Here is an 18,018-nt window from a genome sequence, read left to right as displayed (position 1 = left end):
AAAGCTACTTTCCTATCTTGCTTCTTTGAAATCTCCAACCAAACATGAGCAAATTTTTTTTTTTTTGCTGCTGACCACACTTCCTCCCTCCTTTTCCCATGAGCCAAACGAGTCCTATGATATAAAAATTAGGTTAGACCCGAGTTTGGGAATGATATAATTCATCAGAATTATCGGGTTTGTGGGCCGATTCAAGTCTATGAAGGCCCATATTCACCTACAAGATAGGACTAGATATTTATTGCTGTTGGTTCTGGGTTTGGTTGCCAATGAGCAATGATATTTGGTGAGCTAAATTCCACTTCATGTAGTTAAAATAATTTATCATAACACTTCCAAATATAATTAATAAAATTAATAAGAAATATGAATGCTATAGGAGTAAATGTATAAATGATATATTGGGTAAATTATCCGTATAGAATAGGACCATGTTGGGCTGAGTGCATAAAAATAAACCACGTGCACAAGGATTAAGGATCTTGTTTATCCTACTTCATCGTGGTAGACTGTACTGGGTTAGAGAGAAATCATGTCTTGTAGTGCATTTGAGATCTAGCGTCTCTCCTGAGCAAACCATTATGTCCTAGATCTTAGGGTGGATTGGCACTCAATGACACCAACTTTTTAATATATATATATATATATATATATATATAGAGGATTGATAACCTACTCTCTGTTATGGTAGGTTATCAATCTACCCATTTTTCATTAGACAAAAAATACCCTTACTTTTTATAACTTTTAAGGGTACTTTATGTCTTTTTACAATCTCACATTTACTCACCCTCTTAACCCCTCCAATTAATGCTCTCTCCCTCTCTCTCTCTCTCTCATACATATACATATACATACACATACATACATACACACACACATACATACATACACATACATACATACATACATACACATACATACACACATACATACACACACACATATACATACATACATAGATATACATACATACATATACATACATACATACATATACATACATGCATACGTATGTATGTACATACATGCGTACACACACACACACACCGGAGAGAGAGAGAGGGAGAGAGCATTAATTGGGGGTTGAGAGGGTGAGTTAATGTGAGATTGTAAAAAGACATAAAGCACCCTTAAAAGTTACAAAAAATAAGGGTATTTTTTATCCAATGAAAAATGGGTAGATTGATAACCTACCATAACAGAGAGTAGGTTATCAATCCCCATATATATATATATATATATATATATATATATATATATATTCTCTTTGTTCTTTTTTTAATTATTATTCCGGTCCATCTTGGTATCATCTCAATCAAGGTCCGCTGTACCGGTCCGGATCGGCGTACCGGTGGCCGGCCGGACCGGTACGGTACCGGTCCGGACCACTTTCTTTCCCATCAAAAAAAAAAAAAAAACCACAGCGAGGCGCTGTGGTTCCCCCCCTCCCAAAAAAAACACCGTACCGGTGCGAACCGGCCGGTTCGCACCGGTACGAGGCCGGTACCAAGCGGTACCGGCCGGTACGGTCTCCGTACCGGCCGGTTCACAGAAGAAAACCGGAAATACCGGTACCGTACCGGCCGGTTCACAGAAGAAAACCGGAAATACCGGTTTTCATCTGTGTCCGGTACCGGTCAAGGACCGGACCGGTACGTACCGGCCCGTACCGGCCGGTACGGACTGGTACGGCATTCCTTGATCTCAATATTGTATTGACCTCATCCAAGACCACGATGGACCACTGTACCGGGAGTGAAACCATTGCATACACATGTTGCATGATTAAGTTGGGTATAATTTCATTGGAACCAAGCTAGACCAAAAAGTTCTATTGGTTTATCTTTGGACTCTTGCCTGGCATGTAGGCCTATGAATCTGAATTAGGTCAGGGTCGATGGGGTTTTAGTGACGGCCTTTGACCTAAATTTTGACTATGCCAACTACCTTTTATAATGTTTGTTGTCTACGAGGTCCGTTGTACTAGTATCGAAACTTGTACAAGTTGGTAGGAGGTATGCTATGGTATTGGTTTGGTATGGTATTAATACTTGGTACACCTTGATGTATCTGTCGGTTGAGTGATATGGAATTTTGATTATTTTTTGTTTTTTTCTTTTCTCATTTTTTTTTGAATTTTGTAGTTAAGATTTTTTGTTGGTTTGTTGTCGAATATGTCATTTTAATCTTGTTTCTTTGTCTTTTATCATGAAATAGAATTGGGATCTATCCAACCAATGTATTTTTAAGTAAAAACACATACCATACAACAAATTGAATCGATTTTAATGTATTTAAAGTATAAAATACATACTGATGTTTAAAATCTGGTGGAATGTCAATATGACTAGGAGACGTTGGGATCGTAATAGTTTTCTGGAGGAGTGTCAAACTAATACTCCAAGAGATCTATGTTGCGATAAGCCTCCATGATCTTTTTGTAGTCCATTGGATAACTGCTCTGGGAGGAGTCATGCAACTCTGAAACTAAGCTGGCCATCCAAAGATGTCTATAACAAATTTCAATCCGAAAGATGGTTGAGGTTGTGAAGTATAGTAGTTGCTTGAGTACGATGTCTCAAGTATACGGGTCATAGGTTGTCGGTATGGAATAGGGTTCGATATGCTGCTGGAATCAGATACATCTAGGGATTCATGTGCAATGTTATCTACTGCAGTGGCATCACCTTTCAAACAATCATGAGGAGCCTGTCTCTTGTATGCAATGGTGTCCTCGTGGGTTTTATCAGGTCGTGCACCGTGGTCTCTATCTTGTGTGGCATAAGTAAATTGGGACTCATCGGTGAATCGACGACTATCTTGGGGTTGAGTCATAAACTATGATGCCCTGTGCCTCACTATCTTCCCGATCGCCAGATGAATTGTCATTGCTAGTATCACATGATGATCTAGTCTCTAAATTAGAGTGAATGGATTCCTCGAGAATTTCCTAAGAAGACGCAACCACCTTTTCTTTGATTTTCTTGCTGGTCTAAACAGTTACCTTGTAGCCTTGACTCTGTTGGGAGGATCGAGTGGACCATCTACCTTGACTAGACAGGTATCGTGATGATCTCTCCTCAGCATCTCTTGATCGAACTGCTATGAGGATGTCTCCAACATGGAGCCATGCGACGATCGATTGTCCCTTGCCTCATGTGGATGATCAGCTAGAACTGAGTTCAGAATATGTCATTTTGCCCATCCTAGCCTCTCTAACTATGAAACTAGCTGGTCGAGAAGGCAATCTTGCCTTATCCAGCTTTGGCTTCTATTGCTGGCCCTCAAGCTACCTAATCATCGGATCCTCTTCATCATGCATGAGGTCGTTATGAAGTGGATTGTTGTACTTCAACTTGACTTTCTCTTCATACGCTAGATCATTCAACCTCTTCTACATGAGATAGTTCCTCTGTTTACTGTGGATGAGGGTGAAGGTAGACCAGTTGCGCTCACGGACACTAAAGGAGGTTGTTTATGAGAGGTTCCAGATTGTCAACCATCTTAGTTTCTCGAATGACAGGTCAAAATGGAACCTCCATTTAGCTATAAAAGCATTCAAGAAAACTATATGTTGGACACTACTAAATACTAATTGTATAACATCCAAATAATAGTTGTTGTTCGTATCTTAAAATACATGGACTCATTCTCTGTTTGCTTGCTACAGCTGCCAAGCTGTCGAAGCTGGTTGATCCCTTCCTAAACATTTTTGTCTGTGGAAGAGATACATCATACATGCTATATGACATCAATCATTTACATGAGTTGACAAAATTGACAAAGTTAACTCACCTTTTTTAAACATAGAGCAGTGACCCTCTGATCAGGCTCGATCTTATAAATAATATTGTGTAGAACAACCAAAAGTTCCTCATCTATACCTATCCTAAGGACAATTTATTGGACTCTCAGGTTCAGATAGTAGGCTATCAATATAGTTTACTATTGATTTGGTATAACAGCTGTACTCAGAACACAACGGTATATAATGAACGGGTACATGAGTGAAATTATCTGCTAAATGCAATTCCTTATTGATCTGATAATATTACCTCTGGTTAATTAATCCTACCTCTGGTCAATGATGGCATTATACTCCTGCACATGCCTTGGATCGGCCTATCTGATTTGGGCCTTGGTAGCCATTATCATATGGTAGAGGAAGTCCATCTGTCAGTATCTCTTGTTATCCATTGCGCTTAGCACTCCATAATGGCTTGATAACCTTCACAATCTTATTAGCCTGCTGCCAAAACTGTTGGCTCGTTACCAAGCCCGCCATATGACTTCTCTCAATTTTGGCTTGGGCGTATATGCTCTCTTGCCACTTGTCATCGACGAACGTTTGATGTAGGCCTGCTTTATTCTCAATAAGGATATTGAGTGCAATCTAGTTTGTTACAAACCGTGTGACTACTAATCTCAAGATGTCATCTTTTGTGTACTTCATCATCAAAGTAAATATCCATATGCGGTTGTAGATGAACTGTGTGATGGATTGGGCTGACTCCATGACTTGCTTCACTTTGTGAATCTTCCCGATGTCTATCGACATGAGATCAATGCAATGTGCAGCACATGGGGTTTAGAATATATGCGGCTGCCTGTCCATCAAGATCTCCCTGCCAGCTTTGTATTGTGGATCATTTTCAGTGACTATCTGCATGACATTATGCTCTCCTACCTGATCAGTCACTTTCTTTATCAATCTGAGGATGTAGTGAACGTTATGCACCTAACATAGACACTATGCATATTTCTTTTCTCAGAGTATTATTATTTAATTATTTTTTAAAAAATAGTGAATTTTTACTGTAATGTAAAAAATTAGTTTTCTACTTCAAAAAGTACTTTTGAATTATCCCTACATAATACTATTTTTCATAATACTTTTATTATTTAGATATTTTTTTATATTTTATTTTAAAATATTTTTTTAATATAAAATATTTATAAAATTAATTGGACTTTGAATCTGTGTAGCACTCTATTAAGAATGCTACATATATTTTTTTTCAACCCACGAGAATACACAAAACCCTACTTATTTTTCAAATATTTATTCAAATTTGTGCATGTACATGATCATGCCTAAACTTAAATAAATTGATCTCAAACTTTGATGGAATATCATGCATACCCCTAATCATGCTGCTGAATTTACAGAAATTTTTTGACAATTATTTTATTTTTTATTTTTTAATTTAAAAATGTATTTTTAATTTATAATTTTATAGACTTAATGAAAAATCATGATTTTGGTGGGATTGTGTAGGTCATCCATATCATGAGATCATGTCAAAATTGAAAAATTTAGCATGATCCTCATTTTTTCATTTTATTGCCATTGTTTGGTCTCTAAACAAAAAGAAAAAAGCTTAAAATGAGAAGGGGGAGAGGCATTTTACCTAAGTTGAACTTCAATTCGGCATGAAATTGTCCGGTGCTTTTGTTGGAATTTTCTGGATTTAAAAAATATGTGCGAGAGGTTGAGAAGGCACGGGAAGCATTCTTAGTGCCTTTCTCTCAATTATTGAAGGTGGGGGGGGGGGGCATGGAGCCCAAACCTACACTGTACCAGTGCGAACCGAGTTTCCTTGATTTTTCAAACCAAGGGGCAAAACCATTCTGGTTCGCCCTCAGTACGGTTCGGAATGCCTCGAACCGGACAGTGTGGGACAGTATGGTGAACTTTGGTTGTCTACTTATGTTGAATTAGGACTTTCAAGAAAAGCATTGACATCCGTGAAAAGATGTTTTGGCTATGTATGTGCTTGACCTCAAGAGGTAGCTGCATCATGTTTAATAGCCAATTCTTGAGGAACTTGATGTTGTTCAGAAGGACAAGAGAGATAAATACTAGAAGAATTGCAGTGTTGAGTTGCGAAAAGGTCTCTGTGCCCCTTTTTGTTACCCACCATGAAGACATTATTGTTAAGCATTATTGCTACCCTAGGGTTTTGGACCTATTGATTCGTTCCTAGGCTATTCTATAGGAAAATATTAGTTGGTGACTACTCAAGAGAGTTGTTTGGGTTCCTCTGATGTCCAAGTTAGAGTTTGCTGCGGATATTCTCATAGATGAGTTTGGGAGAATTCTTGTTAGTCGATACATCCCTTTCCATAGGTATTAAGTAGCCAGGCAAAGAGCTAATGCAGCCGCAGCAGTTCTCTTCAAATGATCTGCTAGGGAAGGAAAGAAATTGAGCCTAAATAGAGTACTTTTCCAAACTCACATAATGTATGAACATCAGAATATCAAATGGTTGAAATTTTCATCTTCAAAAAAGCAAAGGTGACTTGCGGACATTTTTGGAGATCGTACTAACTTGTGACTATACTTATATTATCTGTAATCTATGAATCAGTTCCTTTATGCATCAAGTTTACATCATGTTGCATGATGCATCAGCATTATCTATTTATTTTTAGGCAGCAATCATAATGCGCATATTTAGGAACATGGTACCTCTCAAGGAATTGATTTAACCCATGAATACATTTTGACCATGTCGATTTAGTGATTTTATTCTTCTGCCTTAGTAGCCAGGTTGCATCGTAGTCACCATTTCCAGTGCTTATTAGTTACTTTTTAGTTTATAGATCATTTTTATGGATGGTGTCATGAACTTCCCTTTAAGCTGGTTTTGAATAAGTAGTGTGTTATACTATCTCTTTTAATACATAGGATGCTAGCTAATTTTCTGTTGGTACTAAAAGTTTAATTGCTTTTCTTAGTTTTGGGCCAGGTCCATCCACAAGTTGGTTCCTTGATGTAAAATTGTTCAAGCCCAACTCACTTGAATGCAAACTAAGTGGGTAAAACATTACTAATTTACCATTCCCATGAATATCTTGGCCATTTGGTGGGGGACACCATGAAAATCAAATACATAGAATTTAACCTATGAGATACAATTAAGTGATTTTTGTTTAAATTTTATTATTTCTTGGGTTGGGAACATGCACCTGTTTTATATACCTATTTGGTTGTACCTTTTAGCATAGACATTATTTAAATACTTAGCGATATCACCTACCTTTTTGAAAGAAAAGGAATCCTAGGGATGACGGAGAATTCTATTGAGATATCCATCGTATCCATATTTTAAGAAGTTTCTATATCCAGCAATGGTAAAAAAAAGGTTCTTGCTATATAGCTAAAGCAATCATCTCATACAACATAAGGTCAACTTATGTGTATATGTATTTGTGCATCCTTTCATTTGTACATTAATTATTATAACTCGGTCAAAAAAATCTCAAGACTCTTAATATGTTTGATAAGAGCTGACGCATCTGAGATACATCCTATACTTTCTGGCATTGGCAGATAACATGTTACTAGACAGACGAGTTGCAGTTCTCCTCATAAATGGATATAGATGCAGTGCTCCCTCCCTTCTACTGCCTTACCTTCTTTTTGCCCTTTATGTTCCTCTTTAAATTTTTCATGTGCCTAAACTCAAGTGGTATTTCCAGGTGCAACTGGCAAACCATAAGCAGCTTGTGGACCATTATGCATCAAAGCACCCCAAGGAGAAGCCTCCTAGTGAGTCAGGTGGTTAGTCATCAGGAAGTGCAACAAATTCTAGTGTGCATGCTGAACCGAGCTGTATGAACTTGAAACGTAGTTCACTTTGATGGCCTGCCCCTTCCCTTTGCTTTTTCTTCTTTCGGCTCTGGAGAAGAAACCAACACTGTTGATATTGGATCCGGGAATAACTTTGCCTTGCGAATGCAGTTGTCTTTGCACTGCTCCCAATGCTCGTGTCATATTCAGAAAAATCATCAGCTGCTACAAGCCCAGTATGTGTTAATATATACGGTGTTAACGAAAATTATGTAACGTGTTGTCTTTGCTTGAGCTCCCACTGGAACAGTCATATATTCTATCGCTTTGCTCCTGTTGATTTGTGGTACTTGGCTTTGTGTTGTGGGTCCGCAGGATAAGAAAATCACTCGAGAAAGATGGAACATACCCATCACCAACTTACAGTAACAGCATTTAACAGCTTATCTACTGCTTTTCAGAACCTGACATACCATTCTCCAACCAAAGTTGATTGCCTCTTTCTACTGATGTGTTAGCTGGTGACTGGCTTGTGCCGGAGCCATATTCTTTTTATGTCAGTATATCGGAACTCGGTGGGACCTTTGAAGGTACAATTTTTATTTACACCAATTTCATGCGAAATCAAAACTGACAATGTTCTATACCTCCCGAAGTAGTTTACTGGTTCATTATAATATCGAGTTACGATCCTCATGAGGACCATAAATGGCTGTATGATTGTGGCATTTAGTGTTCGATTGCAAGAAGACTTCCCGGTGTCACCCGTTCTTAAAGAATCAAAGGAATTCTGAAAGTGTCACTTTGTGCATATGGATTGCATCATAAGAGAAAAAAATCTCAGTTGCCATTTCATTCACTTTATGGCGGCCATACGTTCAACAATCTGGTGCAGGTCACATGGCTGGACTGAAATTTCTCTACTGCAAGCACTAGTTTGTAACTTTTGTATAAGCATTATCATGCTCCATGATGATACTTAAGGACCCAACTTCAGGTACGGACACCCAAATTCTCCCGTTTACATTCTGTTGTGATGAATCCTTGCAAAAAATAATCTCTGGTAGATGCACAATGTTTGATCTCTAAAATTTCTCACATGTTCGGAAATCGTCATGTTGTTCTTTTCTCTACGCATGGAAGTTCGATTTCAAAGCTAAACCGATCATAAGGCCATAGAAAGCAAGCCCCAGTCTTCATCCCTCCAGCTCTACTTGCGGCATAATCTCGAGCGCGTCGTTCCATCATCTGCTGCTGCTGCTGTAAGAAATCCCGCAGCAGATCACAGATGCTGCTAGTGGTTGCTCTCGACTTGTCCGTTGCTCGTTGGCCGTTGCTGCTGCCCTTTGTCAGTTTTCCACTTTCTGGTCTTTGTGAGCTGGTCGACGTAGCTGTGTTTTTACCATCCTCGTTATCATTGTCAGAAAATCATCGGAGGATCTGTCCCTGTGTAGCCTCTTCTGTTCCTTCTTTGACTGGGAGGCTCCAGACTCAGACTCAAAAACTTGATGCTTTCTTAATTGCAACGTTCAGTAAAGACCACATGCAGTTCTTCGAAGAAAGGGCGTTGTTTCGGCGGAGCTGATGGTGCGGGACCTTCGGAGTCTGGTTAAACTACAACAACCGGTCGAGGTATTTCCCATAGTGGAGGGGCTTATGACCCTCTGCTTCAAGTCCAGGAGGACCAGGCTGCAGCAATGGCGGCTGGCCTGTGGTTGGTGGCGGGCCTGGAGACATGGCAGTTCGGCTTCATCCCTGGCACCCATACCGTGAGCCGGACGGTCATATGGATTCGATTGCCATGTCTCCCCATCGAGTTTTGGGACAGAGTCCATACTCGAAATAGCAGTGGTAGCGGAGCGGCTCATGGAGCTCGACGGTGTTTTCAGCGAACGACGGCGGGTTGGATATGCAAGGGTGAAGGTGGAGGTCGACACCCTTCAGCCCTTGTCACCTGGGACCTTTGACCAGGGAGGGGATACGAGGTACTGGCAGGCTTTCATCTACGAAGACCTGCCAGCCTTCTGCTATCGATGTGCTCGGATCGGGCTTCAGTTGGGGAACTGCCGATTCCATGGCCTTGAGACAAAGATGGAGAAGCAGGGGGCTCCGGGATGGCGAAGGGCTCAGGCGTGCCATCTGGGGATCCGAAGGCTGGTGGAGCGGAGCCGGAGGGCTGGCCGATATTCGGCCCATGGATGGCCACTGCTCAAGCGCGGCGCAACAGGGGGCATCATGAGGAAGACGAACGAGTTCCTCCCTGAGTCGACTCAGGGGCTGAACCACTTGCACTCAGGACCGAGTCCAGCAAAGAAAGGGCCAATTGCACCCGAGTCTCTGTCGATTGCGCCTGAGTCTCTACCGGATTCTGAGGGTTGGTAGAATCCCAAGAAGCTTACCCAGCATAACTCGCTGGAGAAGAGTACCGAGGCCGGTGACTTGGCCCCGAGTCTGGTGGAGGCCACTGCGACTCACCCAGAGTCGACACCGAGTCAAAACCAACCTAGTGGAAGCCAAGCCCAGGACCAAGGCCTAGGTCCAGGCCCAAGCCGGGCGATGGATCAAGCGGTGGGGCCGCAGGAGCTGGGCCAGGTTTGCTGAAGCAGGCCAGAAGCCCGACAAGGAGGAAACCGATGGCAGTCGGGCCAGCCTGCTGGGGACCCCCCCCCCCCTCATGCCGGGTAAGGGCCCGACACACCCGCTGGGCGACTGGCTAAGGTTCCAAAGTTGGAGCCTCTCACCGGTAATTGGGGGCGGCCTCCAGGCTTTCGGAGGTGATGCACAGGGAGGCGGAGCCGGCCGAGAGCGAGCGTTCATTGCCCCCACCTCTCAGCGTGGGCTGGCAGGCCACATGGACACTGCCATGAATGGGCCTCCCCGGCGGGAGGTGACGAGCCCAGACACGGCCAAGGAAAGGGAGAGGCCAGACCCCACCATGGTGGAGGCGTGCGGGGAGGAGTCTGGCTTGGTGCAAGGCCCTGGGGCTACGAGACTCGGGAGGGTGCCCCGGGAAGAAGGCCAGGTGGGTGTCACGGGCAATGGCTCTGGTGTGCCCTCTCACGAGCCGTCACATGAGGCCGTGGCCCAACAACTTAGGCGGGCGCTAGAGGGGCCAGCGTGAGGGAGAGGAGGATAAGGGAGTGGCTGGGGCGAAGCAGGACCAGGAGGGTGCAGCCCGGGCCATCACCCCCCAAATCATGATAAAAAGATCCTCTAATGGAACTGTCGAGGAGCTAGAAAACCATCTTTTAGACCAGCTTTCTGTAGGCTGGTGCATTTGCACGACCCCGAGATTTATGTCATGTTTGAAACCCAATTGTTGGAGGCTAGTTTGCAGTGGGTGAGGTGGTCCATCTCGAGATCCTGGGGGAGCTATGCATTGGAGTCACAAGGCCTATCAGGGGGCATTATTGTGTTATGGAGGTTAGGAGGCTGCAGCATCGACATATTCTACAAATGTAGTCAGCAGGTGGTTCTGGTGATCTCTGAGGAGAATGGGTCTCCTTGGGTCCTACTGGCTACTTATTCTAGTATGGACTATAGGGAGAGAAGATCTCTATGAGAAGAGGTCACCAATCTCATCCAGCTGGGGCACCCGGTGATGATGGCGGGGGACTTCAACTGCATTGACGACCTGGAGGAGAAGTGGGGTGGGGGTGGGGGGTGGAAGGCTTTTAGCAACAAGATCGAGATCAGGGAGTTCCAGGACTTCATCCTATCCAATGGGCTTGCTGATCTCGGTTTCACCGGTCCAAGATCCACTTAGTGCAACAATAGGCTGGGGCAGGTGCATGTTTGGGAGAGGATCGATAGGGCCTTCGCTTCGACCAACTGGATCCAGAGGTTTCTGGACTTCTAGGTGCGCCACCTACTCGAGATTGCTTTAGATCACTGCCCTATCTTGGTGAGTACCTCACATGTCTTTTCAATTCATAATTCTTTTTGTTTTGAGAAGGTTTGGCTTTCCTACCCGCGGTCATAGAAAGTGGCGAGGGAGGCGTGGTGGACGCTAGTTCAGGGAGATGTGATGTACAGAGTGACTCGCAAGTTGGAGCTGACCAGGCGCCGGCTGCTCAGATGGAATAGGACGGAGGTAGGGAACACTTCAGGATGGTGGAGGAAACTAAAGGCTCCATTGCTAGACTCCAGGCTCTAAAGGACCACGGGGGCAGCCTTTCACATGTAGAGCAGAGGGAACTAAGGGGATTGCTGGTCAAGCATCACTCCCTACTCAGGAAGCAGGAGGTTTTATGGAGATAGAAATCCAGAGTTCAGTAGATTATGGAGGGTGACTAGGACACAAAATTCTTCCACCAGTCGACCATCATCCGGCGGCAGAGGAATCAGGGACATCAATGGATAGGTGATAGAGGACCCAGATACTATCAAGAGGACCATGGAGCAATTTTTTCGAGCCAGGTGGACAAAGTCAGTGGGTGGGGCAGGTGGAGATTGTGAGTCGGGCCCAGTGTCGAGGGTGTCTGGGGACGAGAACACAGCTCTGGTCATGCCGGTGTTAGATGTGGAGGTCCAAAAAGCCCTTTGGTCTTTGGGCGAGGATAAGGCCCGGTGCTCGGATGGCTTCCCACCAGTTTTTTTTGGAGAAACTGGCACATCATTAGGCAGGAGGTGACAACGGCTATCTAGCAGCTCTTTTCATCGGCGATGATGCCCGTTGAGTGGAAGAGGACCTTCATCACCTTGATACTGAAGAGGCAGGATCCGATAGAGCCGAGCCACTACCGGCCGATCAACTTGTGCACCACCTTGTACAAGATTGTAGCGAAGGTCCTAGTCCAAAGGATGAGGGGTATCCTACCGATACTCATTTGCCCTAAGCAAGGTGCTTTTATTGGGGGGCGGTCCATCTTAGACAACGTTCTCATTGCTCACGAGTTCATGTTGGATCTTCAGTGGGTGCCGGGATGCAGGAACCTGATGGGTGTCAAGCTCGATATGGAGAGAGCATACGACAGGATGCAGTGGGACTTCGTGGCTTGCTGCTTGGAGGGATTTGGCTTTCACCCAGTGTAGATCAGGTAGATTTAGGGATGTATTCTGACCCCATCTTTTGCTTTACTGATAAACGGCTATCTCTCGTAGTACTTTAAGTCATCGGTGGGGTTGAGGCAGGGATGCCCTTTGTCCCCACTTCTATTCATCATCTGCGTAGATTCCTTTCTAGAGTGCTCCGGCAAGCATCGATGATGCAGGAGGTGGAGGCTTATAGTTCAGTGGCAAGCTCGGCCTAGATATCACACCTCCTGTTTGCTGAGGAGTTCTTTTACTCTTCTAAAAATGATGGCATCCAATTGACGGCATGTTATAGTCTGCAGTTAGTTTACTTCTAGGTCATTCTAGTAAGGTGATCACTGGCACATGTAGTTGCAAGTATATTTTTAGTGTGATTTTAGAGGTAGTTTCTTTCAGAGCCGCCAAATCATTAGCATATCCTAATGATCGCATATTGTAGTTAGGAGTTAGTCTCTTGCAAGGCTTTTCACTAGCCAATCATGGCCATAGTCTTAAAGACTAAAAGAGGGAGCAGATGATTTACCTATATTGATTTGGAAATTCTTTCTTTATTAATTGCATTACATATTTTAAAATTTATGGTGATAAACATATTTTACATCATGTATTTATCAAAATATTTTGGTTCTAATTGAAAATCTTATATTTTGAAAATTGATACTTTGAGCATATTATGCTTGATCCATCTGTAGGTAAAGATGACTTCTAAGCTCTAGCTCAATCATCTCTTCTTATATTTTTCAGATGCTGAAAAATAGATTGGATATGGACTATAGGTTGTGCTAAAAGGAAATCAGGGGCTAGTCGGCCTTATACGTACTTTGCTTAAGTTAATGAATTGATAAGATAGTTGTATGTTTTTATTTTATAAGATTCTCTAAACATCATTCTAAATTTTGTTATGGTATAAATATTCTTGCTGTAGTAATATCACTACATTAAATTTGAGCTGATATTAAAGTATATGAAAAAAATGCATGCCTTATATATCCTATTGCAATTTAACCCCGAGGAAGTATGGTAGTCTACCACATGTTTGGTCCATGCCTACAAGTCGGGGTGTGACAGCTTTATTGGATGGTGGAGAAAGAGGAAGGTAAAAAGAGTGAGGGAAAGTTGTTACAGGGGTAATCAAATTTAGTTTTTTTTCTTCCTTACAAAAATAAAAAGAAAACATATCTATAGATGTTGTGCAAAGATCTTTAGTTCATCCATGTGATCAAAATGAAAAGGCTCAGGTGTTGGTGCTGGAACAATGTGTCATTTTTGTGGGAAGAACTTAGTCAAAATTAGGAGGGAGCTAATAAACTAATATTTAATGAACTTGAAAGGGGAAGGACACCCGTTTGGGGGAAGAGGGGGAGGGGAAATGGAATGGCCCCTATAAAAAGAGAGTAGGCTATTACCCATACCTACCCTATACTTGCCTCAGGCAGGATGGGTAGAGTCTTGGGGTGGGACAAGGCAAGTAGAGTTAGATGAGGCTTGTTGGACAGACTTGGTATGGTGAGGCTAAAGAAGCCAATTGTTTGTTTTGCTTCAAGGGGAAGATTATGAAGAGTTATATATATGTAGGTCGAATTTAAGGTAGATTTTTCGATTATCCGTAGCCGATAAAACCTACTCCATTAAACTTGGGTCGGGTACTCGATGGGGTAGTGTAAATTGCGACCCCTAGTAGAAGAATATCTTCTTTGGGGTGCTGGCCAAAATGTGATGTGCGCACAGGCTACATGCAGCAAGTGGTAGGAGAATCCTTGTCTTTTACGTAGGATTTAGATGGTTTGGATGGTTGCTCAGGTGTTTGACACATGCTACAGCTCAGCTCGATAGATAAATTTCAGTTCGATCCTGCCACTGAGTAAACTACGTACCCTCCTTCTTTCTTATATCTACTAGATTGGCCTTTATAGACGGACACACGTATATTCTCGGGCTAAAAAGAGAATGAAGGATTTTTTATTAAAAACATATTTAATTCTCAATTTTCTAGAAAAAGTTTAAATTCTTTCTTAGAAAACGATAAATATTTAAGAGTTTGAAAACTCTAACCACGGATGTAAGTACAAAATAACTGATATACATAGTTAATTATGAAATATCCACAACACATCTATTTAAACTATCACATCTCGTACTTAGACTCGGGAATAGAATCATCCAAGAACCCCAAACTACATATTTTCTTGCAGAAATAATTAATCTGACTAATTTTTCTTGCAAAATTGATTACTAAGTGAATTTTTTATGCAAAATCTAAGAAAAAGGAAAAATCATTTATATATTTTGGAAAAGAAATTTATATATGTTTCCTGATGTTGGATAGAGCTCGATGCTCGGTTCATAGTAAAATATATTCCCACATAATTTTAATCATATATTCCGAACCCAAGTAATGCATGGGCTAGAGAGTACCAAAATGAGTGATCTTTTTCTAGACATTTTTAGTGGTATAGATATAGAAAGAATTAAAATGAGTGAACTCTATTTGTTTTACATAGAAATTTATTATGAAATATTTCCGTGCAGATTAATAGATTGAAAGACAAAAATCCATAAACTAGTGAACGTAGACACTGAAGGGAAAACATCGATAGCTAATAAGAACCCTTCAGAACTTGGTGCAATCCGCGGGAGCAAAGGAGAGCTTCTGGTTCTCGAGATCATAGCCAATGTTGAAGTTCTGCTGAGCAATGTTGCCAATGATCCCAAGCTCCTCGGTCGGCACGATAGCAAGGCACACAGTATTCTCGTGATACAGAATGAACGTATTGACGGAGCTCAATGTCAAAGCCGCCCCCTCGAACTCGAACGTGATATCCGGGAGTTGTACTTCCCGGCTTTTGCTGACATCGAAGCACAGGTTGAACAACCCTTGGGGATCTTTTACCGTCGGGAGATCGATGATGTTCGTCAACTTATCCTCCAATGATTGCACCAGGCTTGAATCGAGCATCGTCAGGGTCGTGCCTGAGTCGACTATAACATCCCCGCTATTCACCGGGATGCTATCGCCGTCGACGGTAAGGCTCTGGAGAGAAACGGTGTAGAAAGTGTTTTGCCGACCCGGGATAAGAGGAGTGGATACCATATGCCGGCCCGAGACTACCGCGTCGGCACCAAAGCTGATCTTGCTCGAGACGGATTTTTCGGAGTGAGGAACCAAGCAGTAGGAGAATTTCTTGTCAATGACGGAGCCCAGCTGGGAAACCAGAGACAAAGGACCGCCGCCGAGGCCGACAAGCCCGGCGGTTGCGTTGCTGAAGCTCCCTTGGCTATCATGCGAGCATCCGAACGCCACCTTGGGGATTTTGACGGGGCGGCCGCCGGCGACGTCGAAGGTGAAGGTCTCGGATGCAAGATTGCCGGAAGTGTGCGATCCATCTCCGTAGCTGTAGGTGTACTGGCACGTGGAGCTGTCGCTCGAGCAGCTCGGACGGGGGAGATTGGCGCAGGCGTCCGCCTGGCATGAGATGTCGCGGTAGGTGGAAGATTTTGTGGGATCGAAGAGGGGGGAATCCTGCGGGTAGCAGCCTTCGCAGGGCTCGCAGTCGGTCCAGGTAAGGTCGCTGCCGGTGTCGGCGATGGCGAAGAACTTGTTGGCCGGCGTGCCGATGTTGACCTCCATGAGGTAGGCCGCGATGTCAGAGACGACCGGGGACTGGTAAGTGCCATCGGAGGCAGCCAGGGAGAAGGCACGGCGGAGGTGGTCGGCGCGGGCAATGGATTGGCGGGCGTTCTCGAGGACCCGGTCGGATAGAGTTTTCGAAGGGTCGTAGAGTGGGGACTTTGGAGAGTCACGGTGGATGAGCTCGACGGTGAAGCCTCCCTTGGCCGAGGCCAGGAGAGGGAGGAAGAGGAGGAGGAGCGAGGAGAGAGCAAGAGAAGAGGAAGCCATTGTCTGATTTCTGGATGTGTTGGCGGAGCTGGTGAAGTGGTGGAGTATTTAAAGCCGGGGAAAATGAAGGGGTGTGCTCCGTGTGGAGGGATATCAGAAGGTGAAAGGATTCGCCGGAGATCGATGCACAGGCATGAATGCAGTGAAGCTGGACATTCTTCGGTCAGCCTGCATGGACCTTCTATCTTCGGCAACGTTCCATTCTGGGCCTGACATGGTAATGGGATTGTTCCTAATATGACGATTTGATTTTATTATTTCTTTCCTGTACATGTATGCCGACTTGATCTGACGTACGTCTGTACGATGTAAATAGGCACTTGATCTGCCGTCTGTTCGCCTCGTGGGGAAGGGGCAAACTTGGAGCGAGGGAAACCTGGAAAATCCAGGTCCTATTTGGTATTTATTTTCGGTAAATCAATATTTTTTATATTTGTTGTCCAGAGGAAAATCCGTTGATTTTTTCCATAATTAAATTTCCTTCATTTGGGAGAAAGAGAAGTGAAGAAAAGCTATTACACAAAGACATTAAAGACGTTACCATGACTTACCTATATTGATTAAAAACATTAAAGGCTAAAAGAAGGAGGAGATGATTTACCTATATTGATTTGAAAATTCTTTCTTCATTAATTGCATTACATATTTTAAAATTTATGATCATAAAAAATAAATTTTAAAATATAGGATCAAGCATTAAATGATTTACTTGGGCATGAATTGAATTATTATTGCATCAAAATTCATGTTGATTTAATCACTTTTCATGTTTGCAATCTAATATGGCTATGATCACATGGGTTCAAAATAAAGTCTCTTTCCAAACCTCCAGTGCAATCACTGGCACATACCAATTGACGGCATATTATAGTCTGGAGTTAGTTTACTTTCAGTTATTCTAGTAGGGTGAGATGGCTGACACTTGTAGTTGCAAGTATATTTTTAGCGTGATTTTAGAGGTAGTTTCCTTCAGGGCTGCTAAATCATTAGCATATGCTAATGATCGCATATTGTAGTTAGGAGTTCGTCTCTTGCAAGGCTTTCCACTAGCTGATCATAGCCATAGTAAAGGCTAAAAGAGGGAGCAGATGATTTACCTATATTGATTTGAAAATTCTTTCTTAATTAATTGCATTACATATTTTAAAATTTATGATCATAAACATATTTTACATCATGTATTTATCAAAATATTTTGGTTATAATTGAAAATCTTATATTTTGAAAATTGATGCTTTAAGCATATTATGCTTGATCCATCTAGAGGTAAAGATGACTTCTAAGCTCTAGCTCAATCATCTCTTCGTATATTTTTTAGATGCCGAAGAATAGATTGGATATGGACTATAGGCTGAGCTGAAAGGAAATTAGAAACTAGTTGACCTTATATGTGCCTTGTTGTAGTAATATCACTACATTGATTTTGAGTTGATATTTATATGTATGATAAATGCATGCCTTGTATATCCTATTGCAATTTAACCCTGAGGAAGTACGGCCACCTACC

The 18,018-nt window shown here is 42.7% G+C and overlaps 1 protein-coding gene across 1 annotated transcript; it reads right to left on the bottom strand.

Moving 5' to 3' along the window:
- Nucleotides 1–15,194: 15,194 nt before the first annotated feature.
- On the bottom strand, nt 15,195–16,511 carry LOC103720458 (aspartic proteinase CDR1-like). The gene has a single exon (XM_008810164.2). The coding sequence runs from the start codon at nt 16,509–16,511 to the stop codon at nt 15,225–15,227; it is 1,287 nt and encodes a 428-aa protein (XP_008808386.2). The 3' UTR covers nt 15,195–15,224.
- Between the last annotated feature and the right edge of the window lie 1,507 nt (nt 16,512–18,018).

This window comes from Phoenix dactylifera, chromosome 2 (assembly GCF_009389715.1).
Source record: "Phoenix dactylifera cultivar Barhee BC4 chromosome 2, palm_55x_up_171113_PBpolish2nd_filt_p, whole genome shotgun sequence".
Classification (NCBI taxonomy): Eukaryota; Viridiplantae; Streptophyta; class Magnoliopsida; order Arecales; family Arecaceae; genus Phoenix; species Phoenix dactylifera.
The sequence above is the reverse complement of the archived record's forward strand: the minus strand, read 5'-3'. Positions and strand labels throughout refer to the sequence as shown.